Source organism: Haplochromis burtoni, unplaced genomic scaffold, assembly GCF_018398535.1.
Source record: "Haplochromis burtoni strain Fernald_Lab_line unplaced genomic scaffold, NCSU_Asbu1 Contig_182, whole genome shotgun sequence".
Taxonomy (NCBI): domain Eukaryota; kingdom Metazoa; phylum Chordata; class Actinopteri; order Cichliformes; family Cichlidae; genus Haplochromis; species Haplochromis burtoni.
Genome location: NW_024582543.1, coordinates 88,339 through 107,746, shown reverse-complemented (window position 1 = coordinate 107,746; position 19,408 = coordinate 88,339). Strand labels below are relative to the sequence as shown.

General features: G+C 39.3%; 2 protein-coding genes across 3 annotated transcripts in view; both read right to left on the bottom strand.

Annotated features, from left to right (window-relative positions):
* Positions 1-1,082: 1,082 nt before the first annotated feature.
* drg1 (developmentally regulated GTP binding protein 1) lies at positions 1,083-8,743 on the bottom strand. Its single transcript, XM_005934589.2, has 9 exons — positions 8,546-8,743; positions 6,881-7,004; positions 6,577-6,752; positions 6,402-6,471; positions 5,645-5,814; positions 4,831-4,961; positions 2,114-2,281; positions 1,846-1,968; positions 1,083-1,290 (listed from the first exon to the last, which is right to left on the bottom strand). Exons 1-9 carry the CDS (start codon positions 8,582-8,584, stop codon positions 1,191-1,193), a joined length of 1,101 nt encoding a protein of 366 aa, XP_005934651.1. The 5' UTR covers positions 8,585-8,743; the 3' UTR covers positions 1,083-1,190.
* Positions 8,744-10,148: 1,405 nt separating this feature from the next.
* kcnn2 (potassium calcium-activated channel subfamily N member 2) overlaps positions 10,149-19,408 on the bottom strand; it is a 28,041-nt gene continuing 18,781 nt past the window's right edge. The window contains exons 7-9 of one of the 2 annotated variants that reach the window (XM_005934585.3): positions 19,261-19,269; positions 16,353-16,422; positions 10,149-12,942 (exon numbers count right to left, since the gene is read on the bottom strand). In XM_005934585.3, coding sequence (XP_005934647.1) covers positions 12,667-12,942; positions 16,353-16,422; positions 19,261-19,269 — 355 coding nt within the window. In that variant the 3' untranslated portion in view covers positions 10,149-12,666. The remainder of the gene's footprint in view (positions 12,943-16,352; positions 16,423-19,260; positions 19,270-19,408) is intronic. The other variant, XM_005934588.3, reaches the window with a different exon arrangement.

Sequence of the window (19,408 nt, the reverse complement as noted above, 5' to 3'; positions counted from 1 at the left end):
AACCAATTTATTTTAGAAAAAAGCACAATGTTGATGACACTTCTAACAAATAAGTGGCTTTTTACCTATGAGCAGAGAAAGATTTTGTGGAAACATGCAGTGGATTTCTCTCGCTGGCAAACTGGAATCATTTTTCTTTGCGGTTCCATATCATATTAATTTAGTAAATGAAGATAAAAGCATGCATTTTTTTGCAATACTATATCCAATATATGATAAAATGCCTGCATTTGATGTATACATATTAAATATACTGTAAGGGTCTCCTATTTAGCTTGGCAACATCTTTGCATGGGTTTTGCGCACACGCTTGATAATTAAAAAACAAAACATGAGTGTCTTTCATGTTTGGACTGCTTGATTTCACTCTTCAAATTTCTAATCTAGCCATATTATACTACAGTTTACATGCTTGGTGTCATCCATCGCATTCATTCATTAGCTTCTGGTACTCGCACTGCGAGTGGTCTTGTTGCAACATACGGACATTAAATAACACCAACTTCCAAGAGTGCACCCAGTGCCAATAAAAAGCAGCTTTATTTTGCTCTGTGGAGTTTGGCTACTTGTGAACATCCCAACAACCCTCAGACTGCATCTGAGTGAATGAACTTATTAACCTGAGTGGCCGTCCCCACCAGAGAGCAGGGGAGTGGGTGGGCCACCAGTTTGAATAACTATCCCCATCATCAATGTCATATAAATCTCTTTCCCCCCCCTCCCCCCTCTGAGCCACAGTTAAATGTTAGCCATAATGCTGGCTGCGGGTACGCATCTGCAACATTTCTGTCGGATTTTTCCTAAAAAACCAAATTTAGCACAACACAGAACACTCCTGGTTACACTTTTTGATAAAGTAATAAATCTATTATCTGAATAAAAGCACAGAATAATAAAAAGCATAAAATAACAGACACATTGAGATTCCACTGTGATTTTATTGTACAGTTCTTTTAGGAGTCAATGGAAGCCTTAACCAATATTCAATATGAACTATTCATGGTGTTAAGTACTGTGTGTTACTTTAAATATGACACTTTAACCTGCCATTGTTTTAAATCAATGAAAGCAAAAACAACAGATGCTGTAATGACAGACATGTCCGGTAGTTTATTGAGCAGCTGTACAGAACACTTTGTGATAACATGGGTCATGCAGTGAGCATTAAGAATCCTTTTTTTTTTTTTTTTTTACTTTTTCACCAGCTGGATAACATCTTCATCCTCCATCACATGGTCCTTGCCCACCTTTTGAGGGTTGTGCTTTACAGAGGAGCCCCAAACAAGTGCACTGAAAGAAAGAGTTAAGAAAAAAAAAAAAGGAGTTTGATCCTGGTTGACTGATGATTCGTTCAAGAGTGTGAAAAGAAAAGATATCAGGCCATTATAAAGTAGCCCTACAAATCATTCTTTGCTACAGCTCTATTATAAAGGAACCTACTGGGTATGTGACATCCTTAAGGAGCAAAAGCTTCCATGTGTCACAGTTTTACCCGTCCGTTCCCTTGAGGATGGCTAATGCTCAGCAGCACTAACATAATGAATGATTGACGATGTTATCTTGCCAGGGCCATTTAGAGATGGTGGTGCAACACGCGGTCACATGTCTAAAAATCAAACGTTCCAGTGATGGCAACATTTAGTCTGGTAAATGTTGCCATTAAGGGAGGTGATAGAGTCATGAGAAAAAGAATGTCCACCCAGTTTTGGTTTTAAGGTTTTGACGCATAAAAACACATTAAGAATAATCTGATCAACACCACACTCTAAAATCACTTACATACAACCTCAGATGACAAAAATATTTTTAAAATATTAGCATTTTAGCTAAGGCAACTATACTCACTACTTAAATTCTTTGATGAGGTTTTTGTGAATCTTCATGCAGAAATCCTCCACTGAAGTTCGGTCATTGGGGAGCACAACAGGAGACGTGTAATCAGGAAGCTGGCCTTTGGGTTTGGTGTAGCTGTAAGTAAACGTATCATCTCAGTAACCTTTTCCAGTTTGAACACAGAAACACTTCAATTTTCCAAAGACTTGCTTTAAATCTATAACTGACTTTCGCCACATTCACAGCATCTTTTGCAGGTTGTATTGATGGAAATTCTTACATGCGCACAAGCCTTAAGTAGTCCCACATCCTCTCCAGCAGGTCATCAAAGTTCCAGCGGTGGTGGGCTGAGATGGGCACAGTGTGGGGCACTTTGTAGATGATGTCGAGCTCTTCAATGGAGATCTGGTCGATTTTGTTGAGCACATAAATGCATGGGATGTAGACGCTGTTGGGACAGGGACAGAGTCTGTAAGTGAAACCACTACATACTCAGTTATACTAAATAATCCAAGAAATAAAATGGTGAATAAATGAGTCTATATTTTGGTGCAGCATGAAGCCTTCTACTACATTTACTTATTAACTAACATGTCAGCTGATACGCAAATGTTAGATATTACAACTAATGCCATTTGCCTAGCACAGGGTGCACGCGGTCTCAAACAGAAGATTTACAAATCAATTACTTTTGGCAGAATAACTCCTAATGAATATCATTATAAATTCATAGAGCTTGCAGGAAAAGTAAGATCAGGCGACCTTGAACTATCCCTCGGTGTTGCTGCTGTTGGCTCAGAATAATGCACGACCTCCCATAATGCATTTGCCTCTTTCACTCCTCTTGCACTTACATGCGACTAGAGTAAGTCCTTTTTTTGCACTCTGTCACAGTTTGTGCTTTGCCATCTCTGTGCTTTTCCCTTTCCCCTCACAGCAGATGGCTGCTCCACCCTGAGCCGCGTTCTGCCAGAAGCCTCTTCCTGTTGAAAATGAGTTTTTCTTCCCACTGATGCCAAGTTTGTGTTCATAAGGAAATCGCTGAATCACTGGGGTTCGTCTATAATGTTGTCTTTAGCTTAAAATATTAAGTGTCTTGAGACCATTGTGATGATTTGGTGCTACATAAATAAAACTGAACTGCATTGTCAACTATACACTTTAGTATACTGAGTCACTGACATGCTCTACTGTTTCTACTACATTTAGTAAGACATTTAATTCCTTTATTCTGCTTGTTGATTTTGAGATATTTTGTTTTTCATATAAAGCTTAATATTTTTATTTAAATGTAAACTTATCTTAATTTATTGTATTTATTTTTTAACTTCAAATTACTTTCTGCCTTATTTCCTTTGACATATCTTATTTTATCGATCTATATACTGTTTAAGCACTACTGCCTGATGTGGAGTTTACACGCCTGGGTTCTCGCTGTACTTCCTTCCAGTCCAAAGACATGCAGTTAGTGGGTTTAAGTTAATTGGTGATTGCAAATTGGCTGTCTGTGTCGGTGTGAATCGTTGTCTGTTTCTCTGTGTTAGTCCTGCCACAGACTGGTGTTTTATCCAGGGTGTACCCCACATCTCTATGGTAGCTGTGATAGCCTCGAACCCTCTGCTACCCTGAATCGGATAAATGGAAGAGAATGGCTGGATGGATGGAATAAATAATGTATATTTCATTCAATTGTATAACAGGTGGTTACAGTTTCCACTGTGTCCATTTTCCTCCCAAAGTTCAGTAATTTTTTGAAGGAAAAAGTGTTTACTTTTCACAGGAACATTTGACTTTATTTTTTTATATGTATATTAAGTCATTTTAATCATGTTTAAAATATGTAGTGCTACATTTCCTTTTGTTAAGATACCTCTCTTCAAATAAATACTGTAAGTATACAGGCAAGGAGGGGGCCCCGCCTAATGCTTTATGCAATTACAGTTAATAGGCCCATAGGCTTCTGAATTATGAGAATTTTTAAAAATATTTTGCCCTTATGAAACATCACAGTGGATTTTAACTCAATTAAATGTGAATGAAAGCCAGAATTTCATCATTAATTCAAGGGATTTTCCCAAAAAACCCTTCTCTGCTCAGGTTCAGCCAAATGCTGCAAAACTGATCAGACAGAGCTTTGCAGTGCAAATGGATGATGACCCGAAGCATACTGCAAAAGCAATGACGAGTTTCTCAAGGGAAAGAAATGAGACATTCTTCAGTGGCTAAGTCACCTGATCTCAAATCAGTAGAGCAGCTTTTCAGTTATTAAATACAAAAGTGAGGGCAGAGAGACCCACAAACAAGCAGCAGCTGAAGGCAGCTGTGGTAAAAGCCTAGTGGAGCATCTCATGGGAGGAAACAACATCTTGTGATGTCCAAGGGTGACTTCAAGCACTCACTGCAAGAATTACAAAAAAAAAAAAAAAAAAAAGAGTCCTTGTATTTAAAATTATGCTTGTCCAATTACTTTTCAGGATTGTTTAGGATTTACAGCATTAAGAAATGCTGTAAATCCTAAACATGTAATGCATTTTTTGGCCAAATCCCTTACAATAAAGCTGACAATAAGTCCGGACTTCAGACTTTGATTGGCCAGTCTTAAGATCCACAATGGGGGTGTACAGGATTTAGACATTATTTAAAAAATATTCTATAGACATAGTGTTTGATAAATTTGTTTCCTTGCAGAAATTGTAGTTTTTATTTTATTGTATTGTGGTCTTTCTCCTAGTTGCTTTTTTCAGAGGAGGGACCATGCTCAACCCCACATATCTCTGATCCCATATTTGTTGACTTCTTATATTAAGATAAAAACCTTTGAGTCATCTAAGTAAGATTAAAACAGGAGTTCTCCCAGATGCTGCCTAGCACATAAACAGCATATTTAAATCCATCTGTAGTGGGAATGATGGGAGTGTTAAATGGGATTTCAGACCGGCAGGCCACACCCACTGAGAATGACTAAGAAAGGCCCATTGTGACACTTCAGCAGCTCACCGATTTCCCTCCACCACATCGATGAGGTCATCAGCTGTGGAGTCACTGCGCAGAGTGATGTCGGCGTTGTGGATCTTGTACTCTGCCAAGATACTCTTAACTGTTTCAGCGTCAAGCTCACTCTGTGCACACTGGAGAGAGAAAGAGAGAGTGCATGTGGATGGATGACTTAAAGTAACACAAAAAAGCAAGAAAATAGTCATTAAAAAAGTCACAATTTAAAGATCTGTATTAATCAATTATTACATATTAGAGTCAGCAACACAATAAAAATCCATATGTTCTAATCCATGTGGCATCACTACCCATTTCTGCATCTAAATGCTCTGCTGAATTAATAAAAGTGGCTGCTCTCCAAGGTGTTACAATAAACTGCAAAATATGAAAAGCATTCAGCTCTGGACATAAACGAAAAAGGGAAAATTAAATACCACCCATGTTTGTTTGATTAGAGAAAATAGGATAGCTGACATTCTGCTACCTCATGATGAGCTACAGAACTACTGTTAGGCTAACATTAGCGCAGGTAAGCTGTAGCAAGAGGGTTAAACTGTTCTCGAAAGTACAGATAGACACAAATGCCGGACAGGAGGATAAACACCAATAAAGGACAAAACATCAAAATGTCTGGGACTGTGAGATTTTAAAAACTTAGCTTGGAGAACACATTACACTTGAATGTAGAGGCTTTAACTTTAATGACAAGTAAATGATGTTTTAAGTATCAGTGTAATTGTTCACTTCAGTTATTAATTCTAAAGTGAAAACTGTAAGTGCGAAGTTTCATTTAGTGTGTTTATTATATGAGACGTACCGTAGCGGTAAAGTTGATGCCTCCTTTGTCCTTTTTCTTGAAACCAATGTTTGGTGGTTGCTTGTTAAGCCGAATGCCGAAGCCTTCCAGCTCATGTTCTATTAGCTTCTTATGAAGAAGAGGCTTCAACACATCGAGCACTATCAGAATCAGATTGCAGGTTCGAGCCACTGTGAGAGAGTGGAAAAAGAAACAATAACATCAGTCAGAAATGTGTAAAAAGAAATCCCAGTTGAAGTCAAATCTGTCAAATGTTTTAGTACGACTTTGCTAAGCTACAAACCCACAGCGCTTGATGGATTGTCGGAGCATTACGGCTATTGTAGGCAGGCGCCTCGCTGAGTGATACGTACTGTGCTTCAGCATATTATTACGGTATTGTGTGTGTATAACCTCTTAAGTTTAGTGGATATTATACATGGTTATGCTGAGGATATGTCGGCCAATTTCCACTGGAAATACCTTTTGGTTTAACTGTCAGCAAGGAATTTGCATTTGCACTGTTAAATTTTTATATAACTTTAATGCACATAAAAAACAGCTGCTTGTTTAAGTGAAAATACATTGATGGTTTTTTTTGCACTAATAAAGTTGTGGAGTTGTAAAGTATTTTGTCTAGTGTCAATTATATCGTCAGTTATATCGTTATCGCAAATTTTCAAATGTATATCGTGATAAATATTTTTGGTCATATTGCCCTGCTCTAACTGCCATTGTATTTCCCTCCAAGCAGATTCCACTGTAATCAAATCATTACCTGCGATGACCTGTCGGCCTCTGCCCTTTCCATCTTTGGCGCCCTCAATGATTCCTGGGAGATCCAGGAGCTAAAAAGGACGAAGTCAGAAAAAGAAAAATATAAGCAAATAACTTAAACCTTACCACAGCATGAACAATATTCCAGATTTTGAAGAAAGCAGAAACTCTTGTACCTGAATTTTAGCACCTTTATACCGAATGACTCCAGGTACTGTTGTTAGAGTGGTGAACTCGTAGGCAGCAACCTCAGAGTATACACCTGCAAGGTTACTTAGCAGTGTAGACTTTCCTACAGAAGGAAAGCCGACAAAGCCGACACGAGCGTCACCGGTTTTCGCTACATCAAAACCTAAAAGTTGGAGGAAACACATGAAAAAAAATCAAATATGCATTAGCATTCTTTGCCGGGCAAAAATAAAGAAATATTTAAAACAAAATTTTGGTAACATCATTAGGACACAAGTATCCTGATCTCACCTTCTCCTGTCCCACCACCGCTGCCTCCTTTAGGTGTGATGAGTTCCCTTCTGAGTTTGGCAAGACGTGCTTTGAGCAGACCCAAGTGGTGAGCTGTGGCCTTGTTCTTCTGCGTCCTGGCCATCTACAGTGAACAATAATACCAGTCTGCATGAGAACTTTCTAAAAAACATTAAGTAAGCAGTTTTTACTGACTGCACTCAGGTACAGTCATGGTGAAACTTAAAACAGAATAGACTTATCCTTTACAATTCAAAGTTTAATTTTGCCCATCTGGATTTACTGTAATGTCAGTGCAGTAACAACACAGTAACAACACTATAAACCTGCTCCCATTCTCTCATGTTGTACAGTTTTTACTTTATGCCAACTTAAATGCAAGAGTTTCTTACATTTGACATGCAACTTTAACTCAAACTTACATACTTGAATGATCATAGTTAAGGCAAAGAATTTTTTAACCCTAAATTAACAGATATTCATTCATTTTATTTAATAATCCTAGTTTTTCTGTCCATTTGATAAATAATACAGTTTAAAGCATTTAATGTGGGAGGAAACATTTTTAATAGGCAGAAAAGTCCTGGCCAAGATCAACACAGCTGTGTTTCTCTGCACATTAAAATGTACACCTAGTGCTGGTCTCAAGTTAAAGATAAATGGGTAGGTTGTGACAGGGAGAGCGTCCGGTGTAAAGTCTTTGCCAAATCAAACACGTTAGCTAGAAATGTTACTAGTGACTTACAAGAACTGCTACTGGTACAACTGACCAGCAGGGTGGCTGCTAATGGCCAAAGACTGAGAAAGAATAGTAGGGGAAGGCATGTATGGAGGCAGTAAAATAGAAGGCAAGATTTTAAATGTAGGAATTATGGCTGGTAAAGTGAGAGAGATGGCTAACAAAGGAAAGGATGTTCAAGATGGATCTGCCAGGCAGGGAGATAAGAGGACGACCACAGAGAAGACCGATGAAAGCAATGATCTGCTGTGGCAACCCTTAAAGAAGACAGTGAAACAAGTAGTCTTTGCACTGCAACCTGGAGAGTTTCCTTTTACTGCCTCTGATAATACAGTAAGGTTTCCATTAAAAACTAGAAAAGGCATATTCTGAAGAAACTGCAGCTTGAATGCCGATAGCTGAATGTTTTGAGCTGAAATGAAACAATTGCTGAATGTTAAGCTAAAGTTAAGTTTAAACTAAACTAAAAACTTAAACAAAAACATTCAGTGTAATTTAAAGCAAGTACCCCTGCTGGTACGAACTCTTATGTTCAAATTTGAGGCTTTCTCAATACAACAACAGACGGCACACCATACAAAGATCATAATATATGGATACGTGTGAATTAAAAGACAACACTGTCGTTTTAAGTTAACTTGTATTGAACAGTTAAAGTGTACACATTATGTAAAGGCGAACTTGTTACTTGTTACCACCATCAGCACATCCGTTACACTGTCTTATATGATTAGTAATGGATTCACAAGTTCACTGACTGGGTAAAGCAACTTTATATGCACTTTGTGGCCAAAAGAAAAAATGTGAGTTAGAAATATTAAGAGCAAAACAAAGCCCGGCTGTAATATTTTTGCTAACGCTAACAGCTTGTGGCTAGCTTAAACGTGACTGTCAGCGGGTTAGCCCGCCCGCTGTTTCCATCTTACCTCATTTTCAATTTCTGCTATTTTGGCGAGTATACTCATGGTGACGGTGTTCCCCGTGTAAAATTCACGTTACCGATTGAAACTGAAAAGGTTTTACATGGAAGTTGGCAAAGTTATTGGGGTACTTTAGCATGCACACCATACGAACGCGGTTGTGCGGTGTTTCCAGGGAAATCTCGCGAGAACCCGGACAGAGGCGGGGCATGATACCCGGTGCGTTGACCAATGACAGCCCGCGTTCACTCACAGGTTGCTCACTGAACAAAAAAGAGAAACGCAAACGCAGCATGAGCTTCCATGAGTGCAAATGCTTCATTTGCGAATCAGGAAGGTGGAATTTAGTACAACTAAAATTTCAAATAAAATGTATAAACACAAGTACTGCTATAGTACGGCTATGGATTTGGAAAGGTTGTTCTACTTCACTGGATATCAGAAAAAAAACCGTTTAGTTAACTTGCTTGATAAATCCCAGTTAGCTCTTCGAGGAAAAAAAAAATCTTTACGTCAAAACGTACAACAAAGCTATTAAACACAATATTTTATTAAGAATTAATGAGGCCTGTGTGCCTGTGCAGATGAGCATTGGCTTGTACTTTTCTCAAGTTTCGGATGTTTCTGAGTTGTGAGGAGACATCGTCGCTCTAAATTGATTTAAATAACTGTTTTACGCTGTAAAACATCAGATTTAATCAGTGTCTAGCTGAGAATGTACCACTGTTGTCTTATATCTTCATACAAAAGTTGTACCTAAAATACTGCATGAGTACATTTACTCAGGTTGGATAGTGCGCTTTTATTTATTTTGCTCTTTTATTGAAATAATCCACAAGTTAAATATTAGAAGTGCTTTTCAGTATAAAACAAAACTATTTAACTACACATGAACTAAATTATCGTCTCCTAAATTAGGTTATGAATAAAAAACACCTCTATAGAAGAAAATTTTGATGAAAAAATAAGCTCGTGGGCCACTTCACTGAGTACACCTTAGTGATATGAGGTTAGAATACCCTTTGCCTTTTGAGTAGCCTTAATTCTTCGTGACACAGATTCAACGAAACGCCGGAAACATTCCTCAGAGATTTTGGTCTATGTTGAAATGATCACACAATTGCTGCAGATTTTGCAGCTGCACAACCCTTTATGAGAATCCCCCATTGCCACATCCCAAAGGTGCTCTATTGGATTGAGATCAGACCATTTGAGTACAGTCAACTCATTATCAGTCAGTATGAGATGATCTGGACTTTGTGACATCATGTGTAATCCTCCTGAAAACAGCCATCAGAAGATGGACACACTGTGATCATACTGAAGACCGACCGATATATCGGCACTGCTGATATTATGAGTTATGTTATGAGTGGTAATGTTATCAGTTTTCATGTTGCATAGTTTGTCCACCAGAGGGCACTCTTTAACGTCTCTGCTGGCACCAATGACTGTCATTGGTTGGCACAAACACGGCAGATCTAAGTAGAGTCAGGCAGAGCATGAACGAGTAATCCAGGACTTGCTTTGACAATAAAATATGATTATTTTTAAACTGAATTGGAAGGACTCATAAATCACATAACAGATATTATGGAAATTTGTTTATATTTCATGTATCGTATTTCATGTCACCCATCAGCCCGTCTAGCACCAATAACCACGCCATGTTCAAAGTCACTTGAATCACCTTTCTTCCCAATTCTGATCCTCCGTGTGAACTTCAGCAGGTTGTCTTGACCGTATCTACCTGCCATGTGATGTGTATCATATTTAACACATGGGTTTTTGTGTTATTTATGAGCTGTTGAAAAGGTGTACCAAAAAAGCATCCAGTGAGTGTATAACTGCATATAAAGTCAAAGTATTGCAAACTGATGCTTCGGTAAGATTAATATAATATCACATTTGTTTAATAATAATTACATTTATTCAGGTAGACGTTTAAATACTGTCACTGGATTTCTGGTGTATAATTGTAAAATTGGCCTGTCATTGGTTGTTGCATGCTAACTTTTAAGAAATAATCAATTCTACCTTTCTGCTTCTAAATAAGAAAAATCTTATAACTTTGTTATATACTTAAGGACTATGCCTTTACTTTTGCCAACACAATGGCAACTCTGGCTATATCAAATAACCTAATGTATGTCATAGCGAGCCTATTTCTTTAGAAGATCTACAAAGTCTGTGGTGCACTTTACCTGGAGCGTACATACTGATGAGCACATTGTCTACAACACTGGTTATTGCACTGAACTGTGTAACATCTTTCTACAAAAGCACATAAGATACAAACCCACATTTAAATGCACACAAAAAGGATGGAGACCGGTGAAATTGTATATTTTTATTGTTTAATTCTTTATCGTTTAAGTCGCATACAGTATAGTCTGTCATTGGTTTCTATGCTGCTAAAGTTTGTGGACGGAACATCTGTGTTTTGTCAACTCTCTGATTGATTTATTGGTTAATGAGTGAGCTGGTTGAACAAGACCTGTGATGGATCTCCTCTGACCCATGCAATGCTCTGTGAACCTTGGAACGGCTGTTTTAAAAATACACAACCATTATGGTCGTATACTGAGTAATAATGCATAAAAGGGTATGTTGGACACATCAGGAGATCTCACAGTTCATATGTAGCTACTGTGCATTAATGACCAAAGTGGATATATGAATAAAATCAGAATATATGTTAAATCAATTGTGGACCGTAACATTTCCAAGTGTAGTAAATGCCAATCACATTTACCAGCCCTGCTCTTCCAGCTCATCCAGCAGTATCATCCAAAGCGTATGCTGTAAACGATAGATGAAGTGTGAAGAATACCACAGTTTTTAAATCACACTGTTTGTTAATTATGTTCAGGAAAAAGTCTCACAGACAGTTTTATGTATCTTAACTCCAGTCCGAGATATCCTTACCGTGTGCTAGTTATGCTGAATCTGCCTCTTAATCGATCCCACGTTGTTGTTTGTTTAGTTTTAAGAGGTGTGCTTCTCCTCATTAAAGTATATAAAAATAGGCATTTACTTTTTAAAAGGTAGATATGGTTATGGTTTTGTTGTTCAGCATTTGATGTTGCCCAGCTGGGATGGCAGCAAGCATAAAGAGCACAGGCAAAAGAAAAAAAAAGGACAGGAGGTGAGACACAGCGAGACTGGGGGTTAATTAGTAAATGTATGATCACTCAGTAAGTTTCTAAAGACTTTTGCAGGTCTAAGATGATGCTTCTTTGTGAGAAACAGAAATAGGGCTTCGATTTGAATCATTAACACTAGCCACAACTCGATAATTGACAATAATAAACCCATGCCCAACATTTAAAATGTTCTTCTTTTAATGAGCAACGTATCTTTATATCATATCTTAGTCAGCATTGAAGTGCATTGATTAAAAAGTAAGTGCAAGTACAGGTTCTGATGCATTCATTTTTACTAGAGGATTAAATTATTTGCAACGTGGCCCCAAAAAATAGTCATTCTACAGGGGCACTCTGCAAAGGAAAACCATTATAGTTGATGCTGTTTCTAACCTAAAAGATATATGCTGTTTTCCTCATTTCAAGCTTTTAAAGTTATCTCTGAGTGACAGTGTGTAGGAGCGATTTTCATCTGGCTTCTGCTGTCAGCTCACTCCAGTCCGTAAAACGCAGCACTTTTCCTCAATATCACTGCCATGCTCCCTGACTGATTTCTCAGTGGTTTCTCGGTTTCCTTTGAGGAACACAGAGACTGAATCAAGCCAGCAGAAGCACAAAGTCTGTGAGAAGCACTATTTTAGTGCAATAGTTTCACACTTGGTAACTCTGCTACCTAAAACTGGCTACCTCTGCATAGAGATGGAGAAGAGTTCTTATCACAGCCCCATCGATAGGCCTTTTAGTTGTTACTGAGGGAAGCGCCATTATTTTTATGTCACCAGAGCAAGGATAACAACATCTTTTGAGGTAATAAAAAATAAATAACAGCATGAAGTTATCCATTAAAATGTATTGTCCCCAGTATCTTGGATTCTGTCATCAGAATTTGGATAATACTTATTGAAACCATAAGGCTTTACGATAAATGCAACTTGGCCATATGATGGCAAAAGTCTCCAGTGGAGGCGTTCCCCCTGGACTCTAGCTGCTCTCGGAGGAGGTGGGCGGTGCCGTGGAGGACGACCTCCGCCGGGACACTGACTGTGAGCGCTCAGGGCTGTGTTTGTCATAAGGCTGGAGCTGCACCTCCAGGAAGTCCCTGTGCTGCTGGCTGATGACCTGGCTGATGAGTCCGGGCAAAGCTTGCAAGTTACTCAGTAGAGTCTCCAGCTTCGTCTCCAGCAGGGCAATCCTTTTCTCCATGTCCTCCCCTCTCTCATTCAGGTCTGATACCATGTCATACATGATGTTCTGAGTCTGGAATAGGAGAGATAAAACAAGCTTATTGTTAACATTTTCAAACCGATGTTACTTTTGATGGACCACCAGAAAATTTATTATACATTAAAAAAAATAGGGAAAATGCATTTTCATCACATCAAGATGCACTGATAGTTCTGAAAAGAGAAGAAAGAAAACTGGTTACAAGAGGCTACGAGTGCTAAAGATTCACTGTTCAAACACATCAAAGTCAAAGTAAAGAATGACTTTAAAATAATAAACTGATGTATATCTATTTGTACGCCTGTCTGAAAACAATACTCACATTCTGCCTGCAATTTCAATGTCAGAAATCGTGAATAAACATCAATGGCGCTATGCTGTGTAAAAGTGCAATAAAAGTTCAGCTAATATGATGCTTCCACAGTCTGAGTCAGATCTATAAAGCTCACAGTTTCAGATGTTACAGGCTTTTTTCACTGTATTGCACAATATTTGCTTGCTAAACCAAGATAGAAGGAAGAAAAAACTCACCATCACATTCAAAGTATTTTAGGATTTCATGTTTCTCTTAAATGACAACAAAAAATGTTCATGACTGAGTGCAGTAATGACTCGGATACACTCAACAGCCACTTTGTTAGGTACACCTGCTCCACTGCTTGTTAATGCAAACTTCTAATCAGCCAGACTGCTTTGAGTTGATAGGATGGCAACGGGAAGTCAAACAACTCCTCGTTACAGCTAAGGTATGCAGAAGAGCATCTCTGAATGAACAACATATTGATGAGCTACAGCAGAAGACCACACTGGGTGCCACTTATGTCAGCTAAGAACAGGAAACGGAGCTACAATTTACTTGTAATGGTGTGGAGGATATTTTCTTGATACACTTTGGCCACTTAGTACCAAATGAATATTTAAATGCCACAGCCTAACTGAATATTGCTGCGGATCTTGTCCATCTCTTTATGCCCTTTATGGCCACAGTGTGCCCATCTGCTAATGGCTGCTTTCAGCAGGATAGTGCACCACGTCATGCCCCTCAAATCATCAAAATTGTACTCAAATGCCCTCCACAGTCATCACAACCTAATCCAATAGAGCACCTTTGGGATGTAGTGGGATGTGAGATTTCCATTATGTGCAGCCAACACATTTGCAACTGTGTGATGCTGTCATGTCAATATGGATCAAAATCTCTCAGGAGAATGTTTCCAACTTCTTGCTGAATCTGTATCCCGAAGACTTAATGCAGTTATGAAGGCAAAAAAGGGTCCACCCTGGTATTAGCAAGGTGCATCTAATAAAGTGTCCAGTGAGTGTATACACCTTACGCCACACACGAGATCAGCCTGTACAGAACCTGCATAATATGACAGGATGGTGATTGCACCAATGTTTCAGTTTATGTGTCAGGCTGCACGCTGTCATAATACTGCACGGTTAGATGTTCCTGCGCAGGCTTCTTGAGCTGAATCAACAGTTCAGATTTTACAAACTGCTTTATGATACTGCCATTTTATCCATCTTGTCTGCAATGGCTTGTGTCTCACCCAGAGAAACCTTCACCATCCTTCAAAATAAGGTCAGAGGAACATTATGGGAGCACAGTATCTACCGTAAACTGATCTAGAAGGGTGAATTTTATTTGGACAGTTTACAGGAGCTTTATGTTTTCATGCAGACCAGAGTACATTAGTTTGTGACCTTGAGGAGACAGGAAAGGTGCCTGCTGACTTGACATGATGCTCTTCTGATGCATCAGCCATCTCATAACAGGCTATTAAAAAACAACAACAAGAAAAGAAAAACAAACAAACACACAAACAAACAAAAAAACCTCCATGAAAATTATATAACTACCGTATAACTACTCTTCTCTAAAACGGTTTGGGCTTCCAAAATAGTCAGCAACAGCCTAAGAAATTCATGTCACATTCCAGATGAGAAGTGGTGGTGAGGCTGCTGGAAGGCGGTCTCTGAGGTACTATTCAGTGCAGGACTAATAACCCCTGGCAGCTTAGAGGCGATGTCATCCATCACTTACCTTGTCCTCTTCTGATTTGAGGCGGGGATGATGGGATAGCTTGTTTATATGAATCAGTGAGGACTAAGGAAGCCATGACACTACTTAACCTGACAACTGTTGTTAGGGTTGTGCTATTAATATCAAATCAATCCAATAAAGGTCTTTTTCCTCTTAGTGTAATTAAGAAATGATTGCATCCAGGCACAGGCCTCCAAGTTTCAAACCGTGAAATGAAAGGAGAACATGCTCAAATAAGGTGGAATGGATGCTAGAGAGCAAGAAAACCATTAGTAGATCATTGAGGAATGTATGTGATGGAGCAAGAATACAGGTGGTTAATAGACATCCACTTGGGCTGTAATGTAAAACCGCAAATTGACATTATAAACCAATTTCTGTACAAGACGAGGGAAGAAGCGCGAGCAGAGTGGCAGAGATGGTTGTTAAAGCCACTTGAGTGAGCACTTTTGTAATTTAAGGATATGTACTGGAAAAAATGAAAAAGAAAAAAAAATCCTGTGGAAGGAAACTGCATTCAGCCAATGTCACATCGTTTATGTCACGCTGGATGAATAAACAGGGTCTGTATAAGTGACTCTGGAGGAGATAATGAAATAAGGGGATACGTTATGATCTGAGGAATTTCACTGTGCACTGCAGTGGCAATGCATCTTCCAAAAAGATATGTTCAGCTCTATTTAGCTCCGTCTTTCCATCGAGAGCGTGAAAAGACTGAAGCCACACTGCCCTCCTATGGTTGCAGACTCGTACAACACTGGCCATAAGCCACCTTACTCAATGTCACGTCGCAGGTTTCCGTGCTGTTTTACAGCATGAGGTGATTAGGCAATATTAACTAATACCTTTCATGACATGCTGGCCTGAATCCAGTTTGACTGTGGTGTACTTTTGAATGTCAGAGTGCTCTGCTTTTCTCTCCTCTTTTTCTCTGCCTTTATTTCTGGCTGAATCATCAGATCACAGTGTGTCTCCCTTTCCAGGTTACTGTTTCTGCTGTGTCAGGCTGGCGCACTGCCTGGTCTTTCCCTAAGGTTTGTCGACTTCTGTTTAGTGCATCTGGAGACAAACATCAGAGAATACATAGAGGGAAAAACTGTGCCGGGTTTCTCATTACTCCCATTCAGTAATTTTTTTGTCCCGGGGACAGTGATTTACACTGCAAAATAAAGATGCGTTATTATTTCATACCCCAAGCAAATTGAATTCCAGGTGAGCGCAGTCAACCGCAATCAACACACAGATTGTAAAGCCTGTCTGTTTATTTGACACCTGTAGACTTTGATTTATATTAGAAAACACAACTAATTCAGCCAGTCAGCTAGCATGCATCGGATTCAGCCACACAGAGGGAGGAAACCTACAAAGGCAGCAGTGTACTGTTAGTCTAGCTTACCTTAGCAAGGTCCACTAGTGAGTTTGCTTGGTCATTCAGCTTGCGTTGCTCCATTTTAACACTTCTCAATCTGAACACAAGACCATTCAGAACCCAATAAATTAACGCTATTAGTGTCGATATGTTTTTTCTTTTTCTTTTCTTTTTTGTTCTTGTTGTAAATTTGTGCACACACAAGGCATACACATGGAGAACACTCCCAGGACATGCATGGGATATGTGTAGAGAATGCAGGGTTTGGAGGGGCAGTCTGCTTGGTTGAGCTGCATGCAAGTGGAAAGGAGACCACAGAGAAAGAAAGGGTGGGGGGGAGGAGAGGGAGCTGCCACGGGGGGTGAATGAAATCAGTTCTGCGTCCTACTCAACCAATACACACCACAAGGGAATGGGGGTGGGGGGTCATATCTGGGTACAGTGTAAACAGCATTTATCAAGTCCTACTGTATGTCTTCTTGACATATGAGATTAGAAAACATCAACAGCAAGGGTAAAAAGGTCAGCTGTTGTTCCTGTAAAGTTCCCTTCTGGTTAACTTTTTTCTCTTTACTATTCCCATTTAGTCACTCAGAGAGCCAAAAACATCACACACTGTTTTGTATTAACACAGAGGGTAAAGTTTAACCTTTAAACAGCAGCTATGAGCCTGCTTCCCTTTTGAGACTTTCCAATATTCCCATTAGAACAGAGAAAATCGTGTCATCGTGACAACTTTTTTTTTCTTTCTTATTTTTTCTTCTCTCTCTTTTTTTTTTAAAGTGACAACTTAAAGAATCGTTTTAATTGTTAATTGCTGGCAGGAAATGAAAAGTTTTTTCCAGAAACTCTCTTGTGGGCTAAAAAACCATGCAAAACGCTAATTTTTCTATCACCCAAAAATCCTACCTGCAAAGACTGAAAATTGCCTACTTTATAAAATGTGCTTAAATAATTTACAGCTCCTGTTTAATTATGCTACTGAAGCACCATTTTAAACTCTTCTTCTCAGGGGACTTAAAAACAGCAAAATGTGCACTATTGTAGAGTATTAGCCACGTGGCATCAACATATTAAAGAGGGTTTTTTTCCTTACTCCTGAATCGCTTAAAAATAATAATACACCATTAATATAGTCTGACTCTTAGGTGATGATTGAGGGTCAAATTTTAAGATTGCTGAAGACGAAGAAATTCAAGAGTCTTCGAGGGAGACTGATATTTCATCGAGAAACTCCCAAATGTGCAGCGAAGACCAACAGAGAGTGCCACACAAGCCACTAAAGAAAACTTCAAGCATAGGGCAAAAATGTCCTGCCACCTTAGCCCCATTATGCTTCATACAAAGAAGACTCTCAGACAAATGCAGAACAAATTTCAAAACATCACTCTTATATTCTTCTAGCTATAATGAAACAAATAAAGAAAAGAGCAGTAGTCTGCTCTAAATTACAGAAGATAATAGGTGTTCGGGGTTACATGGTTTTGTAGTTGACATGAGACCTGTTAGAAATATACATTTCACAATTGGAAGACCAATAGCTGTCAGAGGGCAGGTTGAGGTGAGGGCGAGAAAGCCTGCTGACCTTCTATTTTATATTCAAAGTATGTTTTCCACAATCAGTCACTGCTCATGGGCACTTCCCTTTGTGAACTGGCACTTTATATGCGGTTGGTGTTCATCGGGGGAAAACGGCTATGCTAAGCGTTTCAATCTCAGTTAGTGCCGCTCCACATTTTTTACCCTCCTCAAGTTGCTTTATTTGTCATGACCTCCATTAAACTCATGGTGAAAAGAAATGCAAATTATTCTTCAAAGTAATGGATGGGTCTGACGTCTTCTTTTTTTACCCCCCGTCGCCCTTGTCCCTGCTGACCATTCACACTGTTGGTCACAGTTGCAGCCTCTCGAGCACAAACGGGATTTCTTCAAGGCTTTACCCTGACCTTCCTCTTAGGTCACTTCCCTCTTTGTTCAATTCGCTGATCTCTGAGCTAACAAGCGCTCACTGTCCTGCTTTTTTTTTTTTTGTCCCCACTATGGTTCCTCCTTCAGCCTTGCGCATGGAAAAAGACTTCCTCCCCAAAGGGAGACATTTGATTTCACAGCCGTTATGGCCTAAAACATTCTGCAGGACATTTGGCTAGCACTTGTGTCATACCGTGCCTCTAGCACGAGTCATCCAAATGACCTCAGTGTTGTTGTGTCTCCAAACTCTTCTTGCATGGCAGCTGCATGTCGTTGCTATTATGCTGTTTACCAGCCACGACAACAACAATGGACTGGCATCTCTGCTACTGTGTCATCCAACAGGGAAATGGAGGAAATGTAGCTGCAAATGTCGTAACAGGCGTAACAATGGTTCCACTTGCCGAAAGATGACCCTGAGCCCTGATCTGTGCGAGCGTGGCCGCTTGGGCGTATCGCATGACTTTTTGGGGTATCACAGAACGTACACGTCTGCAGGCTAATGCCACTCTGGTCGTCATCCTTCGGTAGGTGAAAGCACAGTCGATTGGAGTTTAATCAGTTGCTTTCTGATTAAAGATCAAAAGTCTCATCACATCCATGCAGAAATGGAAAGAAAAACACCCTCCATCATTGATAATTGAAATTCACTTAAACTGCATCTGTGGGTGTGTATACAATGTGCAGCGCATGTCTGTTCACTAACAAGGTGCCTGTACCGGTGATTTAAATCAGACAAAGAAAAATGTGATGCTGTGTGTTTCGTCAAACTGACATGCCAACTAAGAAAAACACTTTTAGCAGGTGTGACTGGGTTGTGTGAAGCAAAGATTTTTGAGGGATGAATTTCACTTATCAAATGAGGGAGTGTAATTTTTTTTTTTTTTGGTAGTTATTGGGTTCAAGGACAAGCTCTCGTTAGCATGCACACAACAGGTCTGTATCTACATGAGAGGCGAAGACTTACTTTCGAGCTCTATTGCATTGTGTCGACACAAACAGGAAAAACAAAAACAAAACAGGAACAAAAAGGAAACATGAAGTAGACAAATGAATTATTACAATATCAGATAAACATAGTCAGATGGCAAACTGTGTTTGCTCACGTCTGGCTG